The 21,406-nt window shown below is 37.2% G+C and overlaps 2 protein-coding genes across 4 annotated transcripts in view; one reads left to right on the top strand and one right to left on the bottom strand.

The window, feature by feature from the left end:
- Xpd (general transcription and DNA repair factor IIH helicase subunit Xpd) overlaps window positions 1–4,323 on the bottom strand; it is a 279,740-nt gene extending 275,417 nt beyond the window's left edge. The window contains exon 1 of the mRNA XM_090376384.1: window positions 3,963–4,323. Coding sequence (XP_090232510.1) covers window positions 3,963–3,967 — 5 coding nt within the window. The 5' untranslated portion in view covers window positions 3,968–4,323. The remainder of the gene's footprint in view (window positions 1–3,962) is intronic.
- A 10,004-nt stretch (window positions 4,324–14,327) lies between these two features.
- LOC150084894 (peroxisomal ATPase PEX6-like) overlaps window positions 14,328–21,406 on the top strand; it is a 149,369-nt gene continuing 142,290 nt past the window's right edge. For all 3 annotated transcript variants that reach the window (XR_016547084.1, XM_090375619.1, XM_090375620.1), the window contains exon 1: window positions 14,328–15,659. Coding sequence is in view for 2 of the 3 variants with exons in the window: in XM_090375619.1 (XP_090231745.1) it covers window positions 14,367–15,659 (1,293 nt within the window). In the remaining variant the exon portion in view is untranslated. The remainder of the gene's footprint in view (window positions 15,660–21,406) is intronic.

The following is a 21,406-nucleotide window of genomic DNA, read 5'->3' as shown; positions in this document are numbered from 1 at the left end:
AGTACTTGTTCATCTTCTTTATCAGATGAAAAGAGTTTACAGAATTCATCAGCAGTTGTGTTTTTGGGTTCATTTTTCAAGTTTTCAAATTTTGAGATTGTCAGTTCCTTATAGCAAACATACTCCTGTTATTTAGGAGCATTAGCAACTAAGGCCATATTGCTCTGGGGATATGCGGTGGTCATTCCCTGACCTTTCCGCATCCTCCATATTTGGTGGTCACGGGCTCGAACCCCGGTCTAATCAAGAAGTGTGTGTTATGCACTGCTGCTCCTGCCCACCTGGCTGCGGAGATGTCCATATTCCTGTATTGAGGCAGTATTTATACAAAGACCAATTTGCAGTACAGTACTAGACAGGCAACAAGGGGGATCAGCTGATCGTGTTACCAACAGAAAATTCTCAATGGGAAATATATTCAGTGCAGTAATCAAAGAAGCGACTAGACTTTTCACACCAACAAAAAAATGCTGTACAAGGCTTAGACCTAAGTAGATGTTGTTTTTTTTGGTTTTTAGGAGCATTAGCAACTAAGGCCATATTGCTCCAGGATATGCGGTGGTCATTCCCTGACCTTTCCGCATCTTCCGTATTTGGTGGCGACGGGCTCGAACCCCGGTCTAATCAAGAAGCATGTGATACGCACTACTGCTCCTTCCGACCTGGCTACGGAGGCGCCAGGTAGGAAGGAGTAGATATCAGATGAACTATTGCAACACATGGCAGAGAAGAAAAGTGCATGGGATGCATATAAATTATCAGGTGATGCAGAAGCCTATGGTAGATATAAATTAATCTGTAATCAAGTCACAAAGGAGGTTAAGCAAGCTAAGGCAGATTACCAACATAATGATTAGTAATTTGGTAATTGGTAATACCAACAAAATGGGAGGTGGGTTTTTTTTTGGCTAATGCTGTATAAGCTTGCTTTCTTGCATCATTTGCCACTGCTAATGCTAATTATTTCTCAAATGTTGAACCTTAAGTTTTAGCAGCATTAAAATGTAACTGCCATATTCTTTTTCAACCCATAAACCTGTCTAAGTCAATCTGAAGGAGCTGGCACAGCCTGACTTGTATCACTGACTAGCCTTCTAACCTTCAGATCACCTGCACATTTCAATACTTCATTCAAGAAAATCAGAAATAAGTGGATTCCTCAAGAATATACCAATGCAATTCAAGAAACAATATAACAATGTTAAGAATAAAAAAAAATAAATTACAAAAAAAAAAAAAAATGCTTTTTTTCTCAGATAAATATTAGTATAAAAAAGACAAATTATTAGTATTACACTGGATAAATGATCCATGCAAGAGAGCTTTTCCTGCATCTGACAAAAAAACATCCACCTTTCACATTGACAAAAAAGTGCCCATCACTGCATATAAAATGAAGAAATAGGGAATGCAATCTGAACTCTAAGGTTTCTCAACAGCAGACAGTGAATAATAACTAAGCAAATCAGATCATAGAGTTTCAAATGTTTATTTTCAAAAGTTAGTGAAAACAGAGAAATATTACATTTCTAATGCATCAATACACAACCACATCCAAAAGAAGTTAATCAGTTTAATTTTATCTAATTTGTCACAAAGCATTCTATAATAGTTTAAAGTTATATTATTACAACCAGTTTTAAATTACAACACTAGAGGTCTTACTTCAGTTATGTTAATAATACCTGTATTAAACAAGAAAATTTAATAAAACTACTTAACTCGATGAAATATTTCATTAACTATGTTTTGGATTTCAATCCGGAAATCCTTCATTATTGGGACTCTTTGGGAATCATATCAATTTATCCTATCATTCAAAAAATTAATTAATTCCTATGGTAAGCTTTTATTAATTATTCTCAATTAGCAATATTACCATGCGATTTTCTTCTTCAGTTTAACATCTGTTATGTAATTTTAGCTATTGCAGCAATGCCACTGTTAAGGACGACCCTCAGGATAGGTAAAAAAAAAACATGGTTTATATGAAAAAGGAGCTTATACAGAGTATTAAATCATAAAAATTTAAATTGCCATGAGTGATGAAATACAAATATTTTGTTATCTTATATGATGTAAGAAAGCAAGCTTATACAGCAAAAAAAAAAAAAAACTTCCCATTTCACGTAACCATTCCCTCCAAAAGTTTGTCTACTTCCTTGAATTTATTTAAGTTATCAACTTCCACAATGACAGATGGAAGTTTGTTCCAGCAATCAATCACCCATTGGCCTTGCTCAATCATTTGAAGCCTTAAACACCTCAACAGATCACCTAGCAGGTGCCTAGTCTCCAGACACTGCAATTTGGAGAACTGAAGCATTTCTTGGTAACAGCACCCCTTTATCCCCTTTCTCTGTACTCATTCCAACAGCTCTGCATCCTTCCTAAAATAATGAGGCCTGCAGACCTGTATTCAGTTCTCAAGGTGTGGCCTGACCATTTCCTTATACAAAGGGATAATCACCTCCTTATCCCTGCTAAAAAAATTTCTGTACATCATTGACAAGACACCATGAGCTGCCTGGCAGCCTGTCTGCACTGCTCAGAGAACTTCATATCTGACTGCACAATTACCCCCAGGTCTCTTTCATTCTCCAATACCCTGAGTGTGGTACCACAGAGTTGGTACATTACTCTTTACATTATAATAATAACATGGATGTGATAATAATACCTGGGATGGCCCCTGAATTTACCTGGTAACAGGTAATTTTATGAGCTAAATAAATCATATTTCATTCATATTTCATATGTATTCCATTGTTTATATGCTATTATGTATATCTTTATGCTTTGTCCATTGGTGTGTTATAATAATAATATTACATTTATTTTTATTAACTTTATTTCTCTAACTGATCATTTCATGAATTTTTTCATGCATATCCTTGCATACTAAAGTGGAAATTTCAGCATTTTCATCTCTTGTCCACCACTGGAAAGTGTCTGAGAAAATGTCAAACTTTCTAATTCCGTACAGCAAAGGTGATAACTATTAATTTTTAAAATTTTAATCTGAGAAAAATTTTTAAATGTATCCATTTGTGGAAATGTATACAAACAGACAAAAAAAAAAAAAAAAAAAAAGTTGATAATAGACCCAATAAAGGCCATTCTTATTGTTAAATACAATTTGGCCAACTCTTGTAGAGTGTCTTAATGCAATAGTGAATAATGACCAGTAATATATTTTTAAACAATTCATGCTATAAATGTTTCTATGATTATGTATTTAAAAAAAAAAAAAAGCCCTGAAATATATATACAGATTAAACATTATTTTTTCTTTTCTGTGCAACAATGAGGTTTCAGCATGTTACTGAATTAATGTGCTGTTAAATCAGTAAAATACTGTTAATGTTTATTGCAGAAAACATTTTAAAAACTCGCCCATCAGGCAAATTGTACAATAGCAGTCAATATATTTTTGCCCTTCTCCCGCCTATTCAAATTTTGTTATGTTATGATGATGCCTTTTAAAACTTCTATCAGACAGAGCCACATAACCAAACAGCAATAAAGATATTCTGGTTAACAAAGAATGCATTATAGGTATCAACAGACAAAAGACTAAATACACATTATTCGTTTATTTAATACAGGACAAATGCCGGGAGCTGCCCCTTTAAGCTTCGTGTAGCAGGGGTAAAAAAAAAAAAATCACATTATTTTGATCATTAGAATGGGGATATAGCCTCTACCTGGGCCGCCCCTGAATTTACCTGGCAATAGGTAATTTTATGAACTAAACAAATCATATTCCATGGGTATTTCATACGTATTCCATTGTTTATATGCTATTATGTGAAGTTGTTTCACATAATAGCATATAAAGTTGTTTATGCTTCCTCCAGGTTATTTCAATGAACTAGATTTTGCTTTCATTATAGATTCATTCACAATTGCAGTGCAAAATACACAGAATCATTTACCGAAATATAAGGTCATTTACTTACTTCATCGTTATTTAAAAAATTGTCTTGCTGATTACCATTTACTCTGTTGTGTCGATATGTAAATGGAAAATAAATACCGGCATACCATTGGTAAACATCAAAACAAATACAGATTGTCAACAACTACCCTACACGTGCAGCTAAGCGTTCGTACAGTTGCAGTACGAACAACGAAAAGTGGGATATGATTTTCGTTCTACAAATTCTCTGGAAAGGGATTTATAACAGTCCTTTCTAATGCAAAACACCATCCTTTTGACAATGTCTATTCATTCTCCGAAATTCAAAACATTAACGCCTCGTATTTCACGCACGTTCTCACATACATACGCGCCTCTTTGCTTCACTATCACTGATTGATTTTGATCTGATCTCCAACCTACGTTTCATCACATCTATCGATCTATGAATAAATACAGTACTCGACTTCCAGTGATATACCGAGTTGTTAATAAATTAGCAACTTTATTTTAATAAATTAATTTAATCATTTTTAAACATATCTCCAGTTATATTCAATGAATTTTCATTAAATATCACAATGCAATTATTTAGACTGATACGAAATAAAAAAAATCATAATAAAAAAAAAAACAATAGCATTAATTTATGGAAGTAGCAGTGGCAAAACTATTATACCACCAGGTTGCCACTCCAACGTGAGCTCGTCCGTGAGGTGATAGGATATGGTTATATATTTTCTCTTATTAATTTAAAGGGAGAAATTAACATGTCTGAAAAACCCATTGTATAAGGCAATGGTCAGGGCGACATCTTAAGTACCGCATACAGGTCTGGAGGCCTCAATTTAGGAAGGATATGGAACTAGTGAAACGGGTACCGAGAACGACAATGAGACTGGTGAAGGAAACAAAGGAGTACCTTAACAAAAATGGCTTCAGTTGTGAAAATTGCACCAACTGAAGACTAATCAATTGCGAAGTGACTGAGATGTTTAAGGCTTTGAATACCTTGAGCAAACTCATTGCTGGTGCGATTCTTCCTCTTGTTCAGACTTTGCACATGATAGGGCATAAGAAAGAACGGTTGCATAATGGATGTTTCAGATTGAGGAAGAACTATTGCATAATAGAGGTGCACAAGTTTGCCTTCAGCCAACGGATGGTTGAGTGCTGAAACAAGCTTCTATTGGAATGAGCAGAAGTCTGAAAAAGAAGATGCAGGATATTTCAGAGACTGCTGAGAGTCATTGCGGTACAAGTAAACTCGTGGGTTGTGTTAGGACACCTAAGAATAGAAACAGGTGCATGTATACATGCGTGTACACCAATGTAAGGAGTTTGGTAAATAAATTTGATGAATTTGAGGTATTGCTCAAAGCATCAAAGGCGGACATTGTTGGGATATCAGAGACGTGGTGTCACACAGATATAAGGAATACAGAACTGGTATTTGGGGAGTACAACGTCTACAGAAAGGATATACAGGATAGGAAGGGAGGAGGAGTTAAGCTATTAGTTAAGAAACACATAAATTCCAAGGAAGTGAAACCAGTCGACATCGCTAGACAGTGCAGTGTCGAGTCTGTTTGGTGTGACATAAGCATTGGAAGATCAAAATTGAGAGTAGGAGTGTGCTATAGGCCTAATGACTCTGATGAGTACAATAAGAAACTGTACAGGGAAATAGAGTGGGCCAGTACATCAGAGAATCTTATAATGGGGGATTTTAATTTCCCAGATATAGACTGGAATTTGTGGGTTGGTACTCACACACTAGCAAGGCTTTTGTGGATTTATTGGATGATTGTTTTCTACATCAACATGTTCGGGTGGCAACTAGAGGGAGTAATACTCTTCATTTGATTATCAGTAGTGATTCTTCATGCATTAAGAATCTGCAGATAAATGAACCACTAGGTGGCACTGATCACAGTGTGCTGAAGTGGGATTTACCCAAAGAGGTTACTACCATCAGGGGTAAAGGTAGGGTTATTGCTTTCGTAAAGGCGACTACGATGGACTGAGACAGTATTTAAATTCTATACAGTGGGACCGAGTGAAGATGTTAGCAACAGCAAATTCAAAATGGGAAGCATTCAAAGAACTTATCTTAGAAGCTACTAGGCTTTACATACCAATTAAGAAATATTGAATATTGTTCAAGGTTTAGACCTAAATGGATGTCAGATGAACTAATGAGACATATGACAGAGAAGAAAAATGCATGGGATATATATAAATTAACACGTGACACAGAAGTCTATGACAGATACAAGTTGATCTGTAACCAAGTTACAAAGAGATTAGGCAGGCAAAGGCAGATTACGAGAAATCTTTGGTAAGGGATGCAAAGAAAAACAGCAAAGAGTTCTTTACTTATGTAAACTCTAGAAGGAAGGGGATGAATCAAATTGGTCCACTTGATGTCGATGGGTCAACTGTTGATGATCCTGCTCAGGTAGCTAACAAACTAAATGAATATTTTGCATCGACATTCACACATGAGAAGTTATTCAGCGAGAGGAATGCCAGAGGTGTATTCAACTTTGGCAGTAAGCTAGAGAATCTCGTAATAACTGAGAGTAAAGTGGAGGAGAAATTGTTGAAGATAAATACAACAAAGGCACCTGGGGTGGATGGGATCTATCCAGTTATATTAAAGGAGGCAGCAAAGGAAGTTAGCAAACCCTTGGCCATAATTATGAGAGCTTCGTTGGACTCAGGGGAAGTACCCATGGACTGAAGATGTGCAAATGTAACCCCAATTCACAAAGGAGGATCAAAGGCTGACACAAGTAATTATAGACCTGTGAGTTCAACTTCTGTTCCAAGAAAATTAATGGCGGCACTGGTTAAAGAAGCACTGCAGGGTCATCTAGACAAGTCTTCAGTTATAGCTCGGACACAGCATGGTTTTGTTAAGGGGAAGTCTTGCCTGACCAATTTGATTTGATACTATGGTGCAGTCACGAAAGAACTGGATGCAGGGAATAACTTTGATATTATATACTTGGACCTTAGAAAGGCTTTTGATACTGTTGCATATGGAAGACTGCTGCACAAATTGGAGCAGTGTGGCATTGGAGGCAAATTGCTGCTATGAATAAAGGGGCGGCTGAGGCGGAGAAGACAGAGAGTGGTAATTAATGGACACTGCTCATCGTGGACTAATGTTATTAGCGGAGTTCCTCAGGGTTCAGTGTTGGTCCATTGTTGTTTTCTGTATTAATAAATAATATTGATGATGGTATATCAAGCTTAATGTCCAAGTTTGCAGACGATACAAAGGTTGGCAGGTTTGTTAACGACGCTACTGACGCTATGCTGCTGCAACAGGATCTGGAAAGGTTGAGCAGATCGGCTGAGAGGTGGCAAATGAAGTTTAATATTGACAAATGTAAAGTACTACATATGGGGAAACAGCAACCCCAGAGCAACGTATCAGCTCTGTGGTACTAGTGGTAGAGAATGAAAAGGACATGTGGGTTATTGTTCGGGCAGATATGAAGTTCTCTGAGCAGTGCAGACGGCCTGCAAGAGTAGCTCATGGTGTCTTATCAATGATATACATCAATTTTTCTAGCAGGGATAGAGAGGTGGTTATTCCTTTGTATAAGGCAATGGTCAGGCCGCACCTTGAGTACTGTATACAGGTCTGGAGGCCTCATTTCAAGAAGGATGTAGAGCTGCTGGAATGAGTACAGAGAAGGGCAACAAGGTCAGTGAACGGAAGGAAGGGTTGCTCTTACGGAGAAAGGCTTAATTTTTGCAAATTACAGTGTCTGGACACTAGGCACCAGCGCGGTGATCTGATAGAGGTGTACAAGGCCTTGAATGGTTTGAGCATGTTCAATGCTGATGGGATACTGCCTCTTGCTCAGAATAATCACCTGAGAGGGCATAAATTCAAATTGAGGAAAGACAGATGTAGGATAGATGTGCGGAAATTTGCCTTTTGCCAGCGGGTAGTTGGTTGGTGGAAGAGACTTCCGTCCCTTGTTCCTTAACAGACTTCCATCCCTTAAATAAATTTAAGGCTCAGCTGGACAGGTATTTCGAACGAACGGAGGGGTGAAGTGGAAGGTTTTTTTTTTTTTTTTTTGGCTGATGCTGCATAAGCTTGCTTTCATGCATCATATGCCTCTACTAATGCTAATGCTAATGCCAAAGCTTCCATTCGCTGTTGTGGGAGTGGATAATTTGAATAAATTCAAGGAAGAACTAGGCAAACTATTCGAGGACACGAACAGGTGATGACTTTAAGCTTGCTTTTTTCCATCATTTGCCACTGTTAATGCAATACTAATAACACATTGCATATATTACCTAACTTGATTTTTAACATTTTCTACCGTTTTGCGTGCCTTAATTTTTATTATTATTATTATATATTTTTTTTGTACCATTTAAAATAACGATCAATTTAATGTATATAGTTTTTGACTAACTGCCTCAAATTTTGTACCTATACTAATATGCAGTATATCAAGCAGTTAACGCTTCGAATTTTAGGATCCAATTCCGTTTGGTTTAATGCATTAAGATGAAGTGGAAGAAGGAATGAGTGCTTGCGGGCGAGCCGCCCACAATTGCCGTCGAGTCGACAACAATTCATTATTATTATTAGGCATAGGGTGCAAGGTAGCCTGAGGCTTACGTTGCACCAGCCAAAATAAACTTCTGAGTTACCCTGAGAGACAGAGAAGAAGAAGGAAATCACCAAGAAAGAGAAGAATGATGATACCCAGCTCAGGGACCCTGGGTGTGCTAAGCCCATACTCACCAGATGTGAACCCCTGGAGTTTAAAACTTTATTCCCATGCCGGGAATCGAACCCCGGCCTCCTGGGTGAAAGCCAGGTATTTATTATTATTATTATTTTAGGGTTACCCGTAATTAAATACATTAACCCGTATTTGTGTCTGTAAATTGCGTATGTTCCATGGTTGATTTGCCTGTTTTTCTGGACGAAAAAACTCCAGTTACTGGGGAGAAAAACCTTGCTATCTATGCCTGAGACCAACTAACTCAGCCACGAAGTGGAAAAAGCCCATTAAAGTTCCTCGCGTCATCGACGGGATTCGAACCCAGGCCTTTTGCACCCGGTGTGGGGAGGACGGTGGCGATACCACTGTGCTGCCGCGCAGACGGTGAAAGCCAGGTATCCTAACCACTAGACCACCAGGGAAGATATCTATGAATTGCCGTCCTCCCGCACATTGAGCAAAACAAGACCTGAATTCAAATCCCGCCGATGACGTGAGACATTTTTATGGACCTTTTTCACAACGTGGCGAGCTACTTGGCCTCAGGCGAGAGTAGCATAGTTTTTTTTCTCTCAGAAACTCTGGTTTTCCGTGCAGTAAACAGGAAAATCCACAAAAAAAACATCATATTTGCAAGCATAACACGGCACAATGTGGCCTAAGATGCGACTAAAACTCTAGAAGAACAACAGAAAATATTAAATAAACTGTTAAACTGAAACCCATTTCCCCTGAATGTGAGCAGTTACGAGGTGTGCTGACGTTTCCTTTTTAGACCATTTGCACAAGGAATGCATTCCGTTTGTAAAGTGCAAAAAAAAAACACCCTTGCAATTAAGAAGAGGTTACAGCCGACGTTCTATTCTAACTGCTTTTTTTGTTTTTTTTTTCCTGCTCAACAGCAGAAATTTTATATTTCAACAGCAGCATTGTATCCTAGACAATTAATAAATACATGTTCAATTAATGCATTATATTCATTATTCTGCCTCTGCTGCTCTAAGTAATTGTGTGTAAAAGGAGGGTGGGGGGTGGGGTTCAAAAAAAGATTTGTATTTACCCAGAAGTAGCTGTGACAGAAAGGTGAAAAATTTTTTTTGATACCTTGAATTCTGCATAGCAACCTCATAAATTTTCGATTCGATCTACAGTTCTTTTTTTTTCCTGTAGCTGAATATCCGTAGAGCGCTGAATGAAGTGAAGTGTCACAACAGATAAAGTAGAATAGAGGTCAGTGTTTAGGTTCCACTTTCTCCAAGGAAAAATACCTCAAACAATCCACAAAGAAATGTATTAGAGTGAAAGAACTAGCTCTGAGCTTCAAAGTAATGTAGGATCTGTTGAAAAAATCATCCAACAAAAGTTGCATATGAGTAAAGTGCCTGTTCAGTGGGATCCAGACTTCTGCTCCTTCACCAGATGAAAGAAAGGGCACAGTGTGCATAAGAAATGTTGTCGATGTGCCTCGGAAAACTGAAATATTTCCATTATGATGATGAGCTTCCTGCTTATGATGAGGCGATTTCTGCTGCTGATTCGCTCTATAAAGGATGTAAAGAAAAACAATAAAGACTTCTTTATGTGTGTATATTCTAGAAGGAAGGGGATGTATCAGATTAGTCCACTTGATAACGACGGTTCGTTTGATGATGATCTACTCAGGTAGCTGACAAACTGAATGAGTATTTTGCAGCTACATTCACACATGAGGAATTCTGTAGGGACGTGGAGGCCAGAAGTTCATTAAAGGATAACAGGGAATTAAATGATTTTGTAATAACAGAGAGCAAAGTGGAGGAGAAATTATTAAAGTTAATCATAAGAAAGTCACCTGGGGTGGATAGGATCTATTCAGTTATACTTGTATTAAAGGAGGCAGCAAAAGAAGTAAGCAGGTCCTTAGCCATGATTATGAGGGCATCCTTGTACTCAGGGGAGGTCCCCACGGACTGGAGATGTGCAAATGTATCCCCAATTCACAAAGAGGGATCGAAAGGTGACACTAGTAATGACAGACTTGTTAGTTTAACTTCAGCTCCGGGGTAAACGATGGATTCCATTTTTTTCCCAGAAGGATCGTTTAGACAAGACTGCAGTTATAATTCAAACACAGCATGGGTTTGTTAAGGGGAAGTCTAGTCAGTCCAATTTGATTTGATACTACCACAACTACTACGATGTGGTCGCAAAGGAACTGGTTGCAAAAAATAATTATGATATCATATACTTGTTTGTTAGGAAAATTTTTAATACTGTTGCACAAGGAATACTACCGTAGAAATTGGAGCAGTATGGCATTATGGGCAAGTTGCTGCTATGGATAAAGGGATGGTTGAGTGGGAGAAGACAGAGAGTGGTAATCAGTGGACACTATTCTTCGTGGACTGATGTTATTAGTGGTGTCTCACAGGGGTATGTGTTGATAAATGATATTGATAAAGGTATATCAGGCTTAATGTCCAAGTTTATAGACGATACAGAAGTTGGTAGGTTTGCTAATGAAAGTAAGTACGGTAGACTACTGCAATTGGATCTAGAAAAGTTGAGCAGAAGGGCTGAGAAGTGGCAACTGAAGTTTAACATTGACAAATGCAAATGCTGCATATGGACCCCATACTAACGTGCCAACTGAGTGGTACTACTCACCGGGTAGTGAAAAATGAAAAAGACCTGGGGATAATTGTGCATTCAGATATGAAGTTTTCTGAGCAGTTCAGACGGGCTGCAAGGGTAGTTCATGGGGTCTTGTCAATGATATATATAGGAATTTTGCCAGCAGAGTTAAGGAGGTGATTATTCCCTTGTATAAGGCAATGGTCAGTGCACACACCTTGAGTGGACTGACCATTACTGCATACATGTCTGGGCCTCATTTTAGGGAAGATGTAGAGCTGCTGAAAATAGAGAAGAGTAACAAGATTGGTGAATGGAATAAAATGTTGCTTTTACGAAGAAAGGCTAAAGTTCTGCAAATTTCAGTGTCTGGAGAGGCACCTGCGAGGTGTGTGAGGGTTTGAATGGTTTCAGTAGCAGATGCGATTCTTCGTCTTGCTCAGATTACTCGTCTGATGGGGCATAAATTCAAATTAAGGGAAGACAGTTGCAGAATAGATGTGAGGAAATTTGCTCCTTACCACGCGCATATTGTTGAATGCTGGAACAAACTTCTATCTATCGCTGTGGAAGTTGACATCTTAAATAAATTCAAGGCTGAACAAGACAAACTTTTGGAGTGCTTGGATGGGTAAAACGAGGTTTGTTTTTGGTTCATGCTATGTAAGCTTGCTTTCTTGCATCATAATCCTCTACGAATGCTAATGCAATAAAACGGTAGTGTATTGAGAGGTGGCAAAAATGTGTCATTTTGTTGTTTAATGGCACATAAGCTGCTACGGCTATAATGTGCCTGTGTCATTTTGTGTGGTGACTATGCTGAAAAAGTGTAACACGTGGTGTTTGTTATAACCTTTCATCACAACTATGTACATCTGGATAAATAATATAAGTATTTTGACCCCCCCCCCTCGTATATGCCTATTTTCTGGATGTGAAACGCGAGTTCCAGTGGAGAAACCATGAAATCTTCACACCAAGACAGAATAACCCGACCAGTTTTTGAAATGGTTCTCTCACCATAAATAAATAAATATATATATTATGTATATCCAATCAGAATGGGGTTCTGACTTGGACCATTTTCCGTTGGCATGGAAATTCGTAACCAATGTGCTACCCCGATGATAATGCCCAATGCTAACAGAAGTTGAAAGATACTTCTTTTGAGGACAAGAGAAACTTCTATCGGTTTATTTCACACCATGTCAGAGTGGGGATCGGGGCACAGTTTTAACTTCTCGTAATTCGACGGTTGCACAATACAAAATACAGTATTTACTGAAACAAACAAACAAAAAAAAAAAAGGCAAGTCGATTTACGGCACGCGCCAAGCTATTATTAGTGCCTCTTTCTTTGAAACGATTAACACTTGAGGATATTTGGAAACATGCTTAGCTTATTACAGAGCGAAATTGTCCTAGAGATTAATGAATCTGGTTTACAGGGAAACATAAATTTTATGCAGGATAGTGCTACATCCAGTACTGACACTAATGTAAAATAGCTTCTACGAGAAACCTTAACTTAAGAGCGAATTATCAGTGCCCATTTTCCACATCACCGATCTGCAAAATCGCCCGAACTAATTCAGGCTTTTGGCTTGACATATCGAAAACACCGTGCTTACACAGTTTCCTTCAACTCAATGGCGTAGCTACCAAGTAAGCAGGCAAGGTAATTGCCTCCGGCCCAGCGTCTTTGCTGTTGGCTGTCTACTGTTTTTGAAATTTTCATTAATTAAGTAAGGGCCCGAAAAAGGGTAGCTACGCTACTGCTTCAACTGTTTCACGATGGCGACTGTGAACATTCCATCAGAAAATGTAGAGGCTACTATGGAAATCGCAATTCTCCGTCTGCATTGCTTATTTAGAAAATAATGGTAGCCACGCAAAGGTTTGATCATCAATACGTATTGGTGAAAGCTCTTGCTATTTTTAATTATAGCCTTAGTGTTAAATTAATCCATATGGCGCTCCGATGATCAAATTTCAGCCATGTTTTTTGTTTCAAAAATTCTACGTATACTGATTACAAGGAAAAAAACTTTTCCCCTGCAATCTGTAGTTTCGAGATATTAATTTTGAAAGTGAGAATGAACTTTATAACGACCTTGCTTGTTCATGACTACATTCATACAACATTCATTCTACAATATTCTATACAACATTCATAATTTTTTTTTGTTGTTTTTGGCTGATGCTGCATAAGCTTGCTTTCTTCCATCGTATGCCTCTACTAGTGCTAATGCTAAAATTTGATACTATGAACCAGAGCTATATTGAGGTAAACTTCTCTAATTCTTTTACAGACATTCATAAATATACAGATTTGTTTGTAATGTATACATATATTGCAAATATTAAATGATAATAAAAAAATATGCACATTTACTGCATGTACCCCCGAAGTTTACATTTCCCCCCGGTGCAAGCACTCTGGATTCAACACTGCTCGTGATCTATACAAACGTGAGAATACAATCACCTGAGCTATTTCAATTTTTAATTGTAACTACTTTTTGTACAAATAGATATTGGTACAAAAAGTGTACTAGTGTGCTCAGTTAATGGTACTTTAAGTAACGGTCGCATACAGAGATTAGGGGCTCACATCTGATGAGTATGTGCTTGGCACACCCAGGGTTCTGAGCTGAATATCATCATTCTTCTTTTTCTTTGTAATTCCTAGAAAATTTCTCTCTCTCTCTCTCTCGGGGTAATTCAGAAAATTTTTTTTTTTTCGCTGGTGTAGCATAAGCCTCAGGCTTTCTTGCACCATATGGCTAATAATAATGACAGAGATCGTAATTATTTTTCCATAAGTAGCTGAAAATGGCCCAGTATCCATTGTGTTTGTATTTATTATCCGCTAGGGTGCTTTGATGATTATTACAGAGTAGTTTATGGTAATGCAAAGAGAAGTAAGATATTACTGTGTGGGTTTATCATTGTGATGTAGTGTGGCTTCTGGGTTTAGTTTGATGTGAATTGAGCAATGACCTTTTAAATGAAATGATTGGAGTGCGAAATTGCTTGGAATTATAAGTTACCATTTAAAAATGGGGCGTCTTAGCAAAGTTTTTTCCGTGGAACTTCGCTTACTGTTAACCGAAATTTCCGGATCTCATCCACTGCACGTTTATGTTAGCTGCGATATTGCAAAGTTCTTATTTCAAGATTATGAAAGTCGTGGAAAGTCTTCATTTATTGGAGCTTTATATCTAGAACAGCAAGCTGTTTACTCAGAGTTGAACTCGGGTCTTTTTGTAAATGTCCTCGTTACCGATAAAGTTGATTCTGCTGCTGATGATTGCGATTGCTTGTATGTGTATGTGACGGAAACTTTTCTGAATATTTATGATTTAGTTGTTGATTCGTGCTTATTTTTTAAAGAAGTATTTTGTTTACCTCTTGAGAAGGTTGTACTGGGTGCTCGAACCGAAGAAAGTTTACAGTGGTGTCAGCAGGAAGAATGGTCTACCTCTATAGTGTTGTCACTCTGTCAGAGAGAGCTTCTGTGTCGTGTTGGTGATGTACTGCTTGCGTCACCTTTAATGTTTTCTAGTGGAGACCATTGCTTCGATTTGTCTTTGCTTTTAAACATTGTAGTTCTGGATTGCTACCCAGTCAATCAGGGAATTATTACCTTAAACACAGAAATTATAATAACAAAGATTAACGGTGAAGATAGGTCCACCGACAATATAAAATCTACATGTAATAATTGGCCTGTGTCCGAAGAACGCCTTATGTTTTTAAATCCTCACACGGCGAAGATTTTGAAGCTATATCACTTTACAAGTAGATTGCTTTTTCCACTTAAGCCAGATCCATCGTCCGTTATTCCTCCTGCACTAAAGTCAGTTACAAATAAAATCATGAAAGTTTTACATAATAAATTTAAAATTGAAATAACACCCAAATTTTCATTAGCTCAAATAAAGGCACTGAAGCAACATAATTTTTGTCTTGTTGATCCACTGAATGTAATTTTTCTTCAGAGGCATGCTCAGCAGAGACTTGAGATTAGTGAAGGAAACTGGGTCAAAATTAAACTTTTGCCTCCAAGAAAGAAATCCTTTACAAGAAGCAGTTCAATTCCAAATTTAAGAAAGTCAAGCAGGGAAGAAAAAGAAAGATTTGGTAGTATTAATTTAGAGGAATCTTCAAAAGGAGTTCAAGTCATTCAACGAATGGCAGTTATCTGTTGTCACTCTGAGAGTATTTCCTATAAAGAACCTGAATTATTACAGAATAAATCTGATGTGGTGTCAATGTCACCTTTATTATGGTTTAATTTAAATCAACATCCATCTAATTTACTTCAACCATCAGCTTGCCTTCTTATTGAGGTAAGTAGTGGTTGGCTTACAATGGTATGTTTTATAGTGCAATTTTTTTTTTTTTTTTTAATATAGCCAACCTACATTGTGTGGATAAATATGTGTTATTTTTCTGCTCAGAGCAATTTTGCTAAATTAATTCCTCTCTCTCTCTCTCTCTCTCTCTCACACACACACACACACAGGGTAACACGGCCATTTTTTGGCTAGTGCAGCATAAGCCTCAGGCTTCTTTGCACTATATGACTAATAATGATAATAATGTGGCTATTTGTTTTGTTATAAAACTGCTTTATATTTTTGTGCAAATTTTTTCTCTGAATTCATGTGATAGCTTACCAGTTAAAAATAGAGCCTGAAAAACTATCGGTAATAGGCAAAGCAAATCAGAATATCAAAACACTCAGATAATGGTGAGCAATGCAGACATGCTGCCAGGACTGCTCATGAGGTTTCGCCAATGATGTACAGGAATTTTGCTAGCAAGGATAAGGAGGTGATTATCCCTTTGTATAAGGCAATAGTCAGGCCACATCTTGAGTACTGTATACAGGTCCCGAGGCCTCGTTTTAGGAAGGATGTGGAGTTGCTAGAACAAGTACAGAGGGCAACGAGATTGTTGAGGGGGAGCAAAGGGGGTATTATTAAGTAAAGCTTCAGTTCTGCAAATTGTAGTGTCTGGATACTAAGCATCTGCGAGGTGAGCTGATTTAGGTGTTTAAGGCTATGAATGGATTGAGCACACTCAATGCTGATGGGATTTTTCCTCTTGCTCAGACCACACAAGGAGGCACAAACTCAAATTGAGGAAGGTTGGTTGCAGAATTGACCTGCAGGAATTTGCCTTTAGCCAGTGGGTTGTTGATTGCTGGAACAAACTTTCATCTGTTGTTGTGGAAGTTGATAACTTAAATAAATTACAAGGAAGAACTAGACAAACTATTGGAGGAAATGAATATGTGAAATGGGAGGTGTTTTTTTTTTTTTTTTTTTATAAATACTAAAACCTAAATTTGTTTCAACAATTGATTACTCTGGCCAAATTGAGATGTCATTTTAGGAAAGATGTAGATCTGGCGAAACAGGAGCAGAGAAGAATAAATTCAATAATGAATTTATTAAATTTGAATAAATTTATTAAATTCAAATTATTGGAGGTAATGGACAATTGATGTGGGATGGGTGCTTTTTTTTTTGTTTCCAGCTGATGCTTTATATGCTTGCTTTCTTGCATCATATGCCACTACTAATAATAAATAACACATTTCTGCACATTTATCCAAAACAGTCCCATTCCAATTTTAATTTATGCTTTTAATAATATGTTTATGTGAACTTTAATCTGAGAAAGAGTAAAGGTGCCATCAATATTTATTTAGTTTACTTAACTCTTTTAGAGCTCTATAAATTTCATACAGGTGTGCAGTTTCTAGAAATTGCAATTTATGGAACCCCATTGGTAAGAATATCCTTTTGTACTACCTACCCAACTAATCTTGCTCCTCTCTGCACAGCAAGTCATCGTCATCATCCATTTTCAATCCACTGCAGGACAAAGGCCTCTCCAGCAACCCTCCAGTTCCTTCTGTTTTGTGCAGTGGTCATCAGTTTACTGCAGAGCACAATATACCTTTAAATGCTAGAATACTGTGTTTAAACGTTAGAATACTACAAACTGGTATGCCATATTCTAATGTGGCCTAACCATTTCCTTATACAACAGGATCATCACCTCTTTGTTCCTGGAAAACTTCCTATGTTTCATTGACAGAACCCCACAGGCTGTTCTAGCAGCCTGTGGGGTTTTGTTTGGAATGCTCATTAAATTTTGTCTGACTGTACAATTACTCCTGGACGGAAGTTTATAATTACCCCTCTGCCCAGGCATAGTTGTCCCCTTCATAGATGTTTCTCTAATTCCACATTGCCCCTAGATCTTTCTTATACTTCACTACCTTGAGTATGGTACTGTTATTCTTGAATTACTGCTACTCAAATATCACTGTTAAGTGTCAGCTGCAATTTGAGTAGCAGTAATTCAAGAATAACAGTCAGAATTATTCTTTGCATCCAGTTCCTTTGTGTCAACTGCGTGCAGGGCCGGATTTAAACTTGTTGTGGCCCTAAGCTATTACATGTATGAGGCCCTTCTCTCTTACAATTTACCTGTACAGTATTAAAAAAGGATTTTTTTAAAGATTGAGCAAGGCCCCTTGTAATGTGAGGCCCTAAGCTGTAGCTTGTTTAGCTTATGTGTAAATCCGGCCCTGACTGCGTGGTAGCGAATCAGATGGTGAGGCGGATCTCCCCATAATAAGCCCATGCTGTGATTGCCTTAGGGCTCTACTTATATTAAGGTGATGGTGCATTACTTTAACTATTAATTTTGTTATTTTCCTTGGTACAGAGGTTAAACTTACAGGTCTGTAGTTACCTTCTGAATCTAAAGATTCTCTTGTTAGGACAGTTGAAGATTTAACTGCCTCTTTTGTATCATCATTTAATATAATTGGATAGATTTCATCAGCTCCAGGTGCTTGTTGAATTTAAGCTGCAGCAATTTCTCTTCCATCATTCTGTTATAAAATCATTTAACTGCCAATGAATATTAGATAGACTTTTGCTAACCTTATCTCAAAGAACTTATGGTTCTGAAGGTGCCCAAAGGAATATCTCGCCAGGAGATACACGGTGGAGGATTTCACTTTTGTGAATATTGTGTGATCAGGAGAGGGATGGGCGAATGAGATGCTCCTTGTGAAAGACTATCTGGAAGTAGCAAGTAATTTCCTGAGTGAAATAAAATTAACATGGATGTTGAATCAGTGTAGTATGAAATGACTTGCAGTAAAGGGAAAATGATAGTCTGCTAATGGGTAGTATTATTGTCTCATTATGGGCAACTTCATCTTATCTCTTATAGAGTGGAATACATGCACCAGAAATACTTTTTAAGTTAAGTTTTTTAAACAAACTTAGTGATTGCAGGTTATCCCATCATGTGTGAGAGTCAGAAGGACTGTAATATCCTACATCCAGTGAGGAGACTAACTATATCAAAAGCTTGACAGTGGGGAAATCAGTAGCAAACAGTGACTACAGTACCAAAAAATGGTTTGTCTAAAGAAACCTATATGGTCAAAGGTAAAGGTGTAGACTTCAATTTTAAGAGAGAAGAGTACAATGAAATGCGATATTTCTTGTGTTCGATTAGCTGGAGAGACTATTGTATGGTGTCAGATATATATATATGATGTGAAATATTCAAGGAATTTATCCTCAAAGTCTCAGATGTATTCATTCTGGTCTTCTTCCTTGAACATAAGATTCTGAAATGGACTGGTGAGGTTAAGAGTTTAATTAAGCAAAAGAAACAAGCATGAGATAGTTACAGGCAGTCGTGTGAAACCAAGTTGTGAGCATTATAAGAGAATATATAACAAAGCTGCTGATAGGGTGAGGCACATGAAAGCTAATTACAAGAGTGGTAGTAAAGAGCTAAGAATGGGGATGGAGTTCTCGCATGTGGATACAAAATAAGAAGAGAGTAAATCAAACATGACCCTTAATTGGTTGCAGTGTAATGTCTATAGAAAGCCCAGCAGAAATGGCTGATGAGTTTAATAGATATTTCTCAACAGTGTTTACAGTTGAAAGCAAGCTTGAGTCTGGAGAATGACAAGGAGCCACATTGCTATAAAAGTAAGTGATATGATCTATCTTAGAGAGTCCTTTATTAAAAAAGGCACTGTGGTTAAAGGAGGGCAGGGCAGCAGGAGAGGATATTAAGATATTCAGTTATACTTAAAAAGGCTGCATGTGACTGTACCAGACTTCTGGGAATATTAATGACAGAATCATTGGACTCCAGAAAGATTCCCTTGGACTGGAAAAGTGCTAATGTCTTCCCAATACACAAAGGTGGTGCTAAAGAGAAGTTGGATAACTATAGGCCAGTGAGTTTGACTTCTGTGGTAGGGAAGATTATGATATCTGCAGTTTAAGGATATGATTCAGGAATGTCTCAACAAGAATGGTAATCTTGAATAGATCCCATCATGGGTTCATTAAAGATAGGCTATGCCTGACTAATCTGGTAAGTTACTATGATGTAGTCATTGAACATTTGGATGCAGGTAATAATTTTGACATTATATACCTTTAGTAAAGCCTTTGATACTGTCCTTTGTGGTAGGCTGCTATATACACTATAACAAATTGATATTACTGGTGAGATCCTACAATGGATCACAGGCTGGCTAAAGGATAGGGTTATCATAAATAGTCAGTCTTCAGAGTGGACTAGTGTAACAAATTGGACTCAGTGTTGGTCCCCCTCCTATTTTTAATTTTCATAAATGATATTTATGAGGACAAAGTAAGCTGTCAAAGTTTGCTGCTAATTTGAAGGTGGGAAAGGTATTTAATAAATCAAGATAGGCCATATTCTTAAAAAAAAAACTTGGATTGGTTGTATATAGGGCCTAAAAAATGGCAAGCAACTAAAATTCAATCTTTATAAATGTAAGGTTATGCATTTGTGAAACAGAATCCTGTAATCACGTATAAGCTAGTGGGAGAGGAACTAAAAGTGGTTCAAGATGAAAAGGACTTAAAAAAAAAATGTGTTTTGATTCAATGTGACATTAAGTGACTTGCAAGGTACTTGACATCCTGCCCATGATTTATAGGACCTTTGCTAGTAGAAGAATACGTGACAATTGTTAGACTGCATTTGGATGTTGTATTCACGTCCGGAGACCACACTTTAAAATAAGTTCTGAGAAGGTTCAAAGAAGGCCAACCACTTTAGTGATGATTGCAAATCAATGCATGTGCAAAGACTGGCTCTCTCTCGAAATGTTGTCCCATTTATAATCTTCAAGAAATAATTCATTATCATTTACTTTTTAAGGTGACCTTTATTTTCAATCTTTTATGGATACAACTGTGAAAAATTCATTTTTTATATTAAAAACAAATATTTTGTTATTTTTGAAAACAAAACTATTGCAATAGTTTTTTATCCTCTCGTATTTGAATATTATCTCCATTGTTATCTTTGATTGATGGTGAGCAAAATGTCAATCAGAAAACTTGCACCCTTCAACAATTCGACAATTGCCGGACTTTTACATGTGTGAAGCAGGAGAGTATAATGACTGTATCTGTTGCCATAAAGCATAAATAGCATGCTCTTCAGTAATTGAATGTTAGAGATGTTCACCAGTTCTAAATTTATATTTTTCAGCACATGACACTAATTATCAAGACTGGGCTTTACTTTGCTGTGCATTTTTACTTTCTGCATGATAACTAATCAAGATTTCTAGAATTTTCAATAGCAGAATTCAAAGAAAGCAGAATTCAAAGAAAATGCTTTCGTGGAAAGGTGTTGATAGTTTCAGCTATGTAGACTGAGTACGTGAAAAGCATGACACTGCTGAAGGTTGCGCAGTCTCTACCCCCATGCACCCCGCTTCGGATAAAATTAGCTGCTGTCAGTTGTGAAGAGGAAGGTTACAGTGTACAAAGAAAGTTTACAAAATTTTGTATCGGGAATAGCTGATACTATAGCATACCTTTTGACATTTGCAAATTTCAGGAATTTTCATATTAGAGTAATAGTGGTTTTTTTAATAATATAACAGAATATGTCAGATATTTTAACCAAAAAAATTATTTTAATTAATATTTTTTTAAATTCATTTTAAAGCACTTTGTAGTTAGATGTTTTTTTTTTTTTGTACAAATAG

The sequence above is a fragment of the Mastigoproctus giganteus genome, chromosome 6 (assembly GCF_048544385.1).
Source record: "Mastigoproctus giganteus isolate SK-2022 chromosome 6, ASM4854438v1, whole genome shotgun sequence".
Lineage (NCBI taxonomy): Eukaryota > Metazoa > Arthropoda > Arachnida > Uropygi > Thelyphonidae > Mastigoproctus > Mastigoproctus giganteus.
Note: the sequence above shows the minus strand (reverse complement) of the source record. Positions and strands in the feature narration are given on the sequence as shown.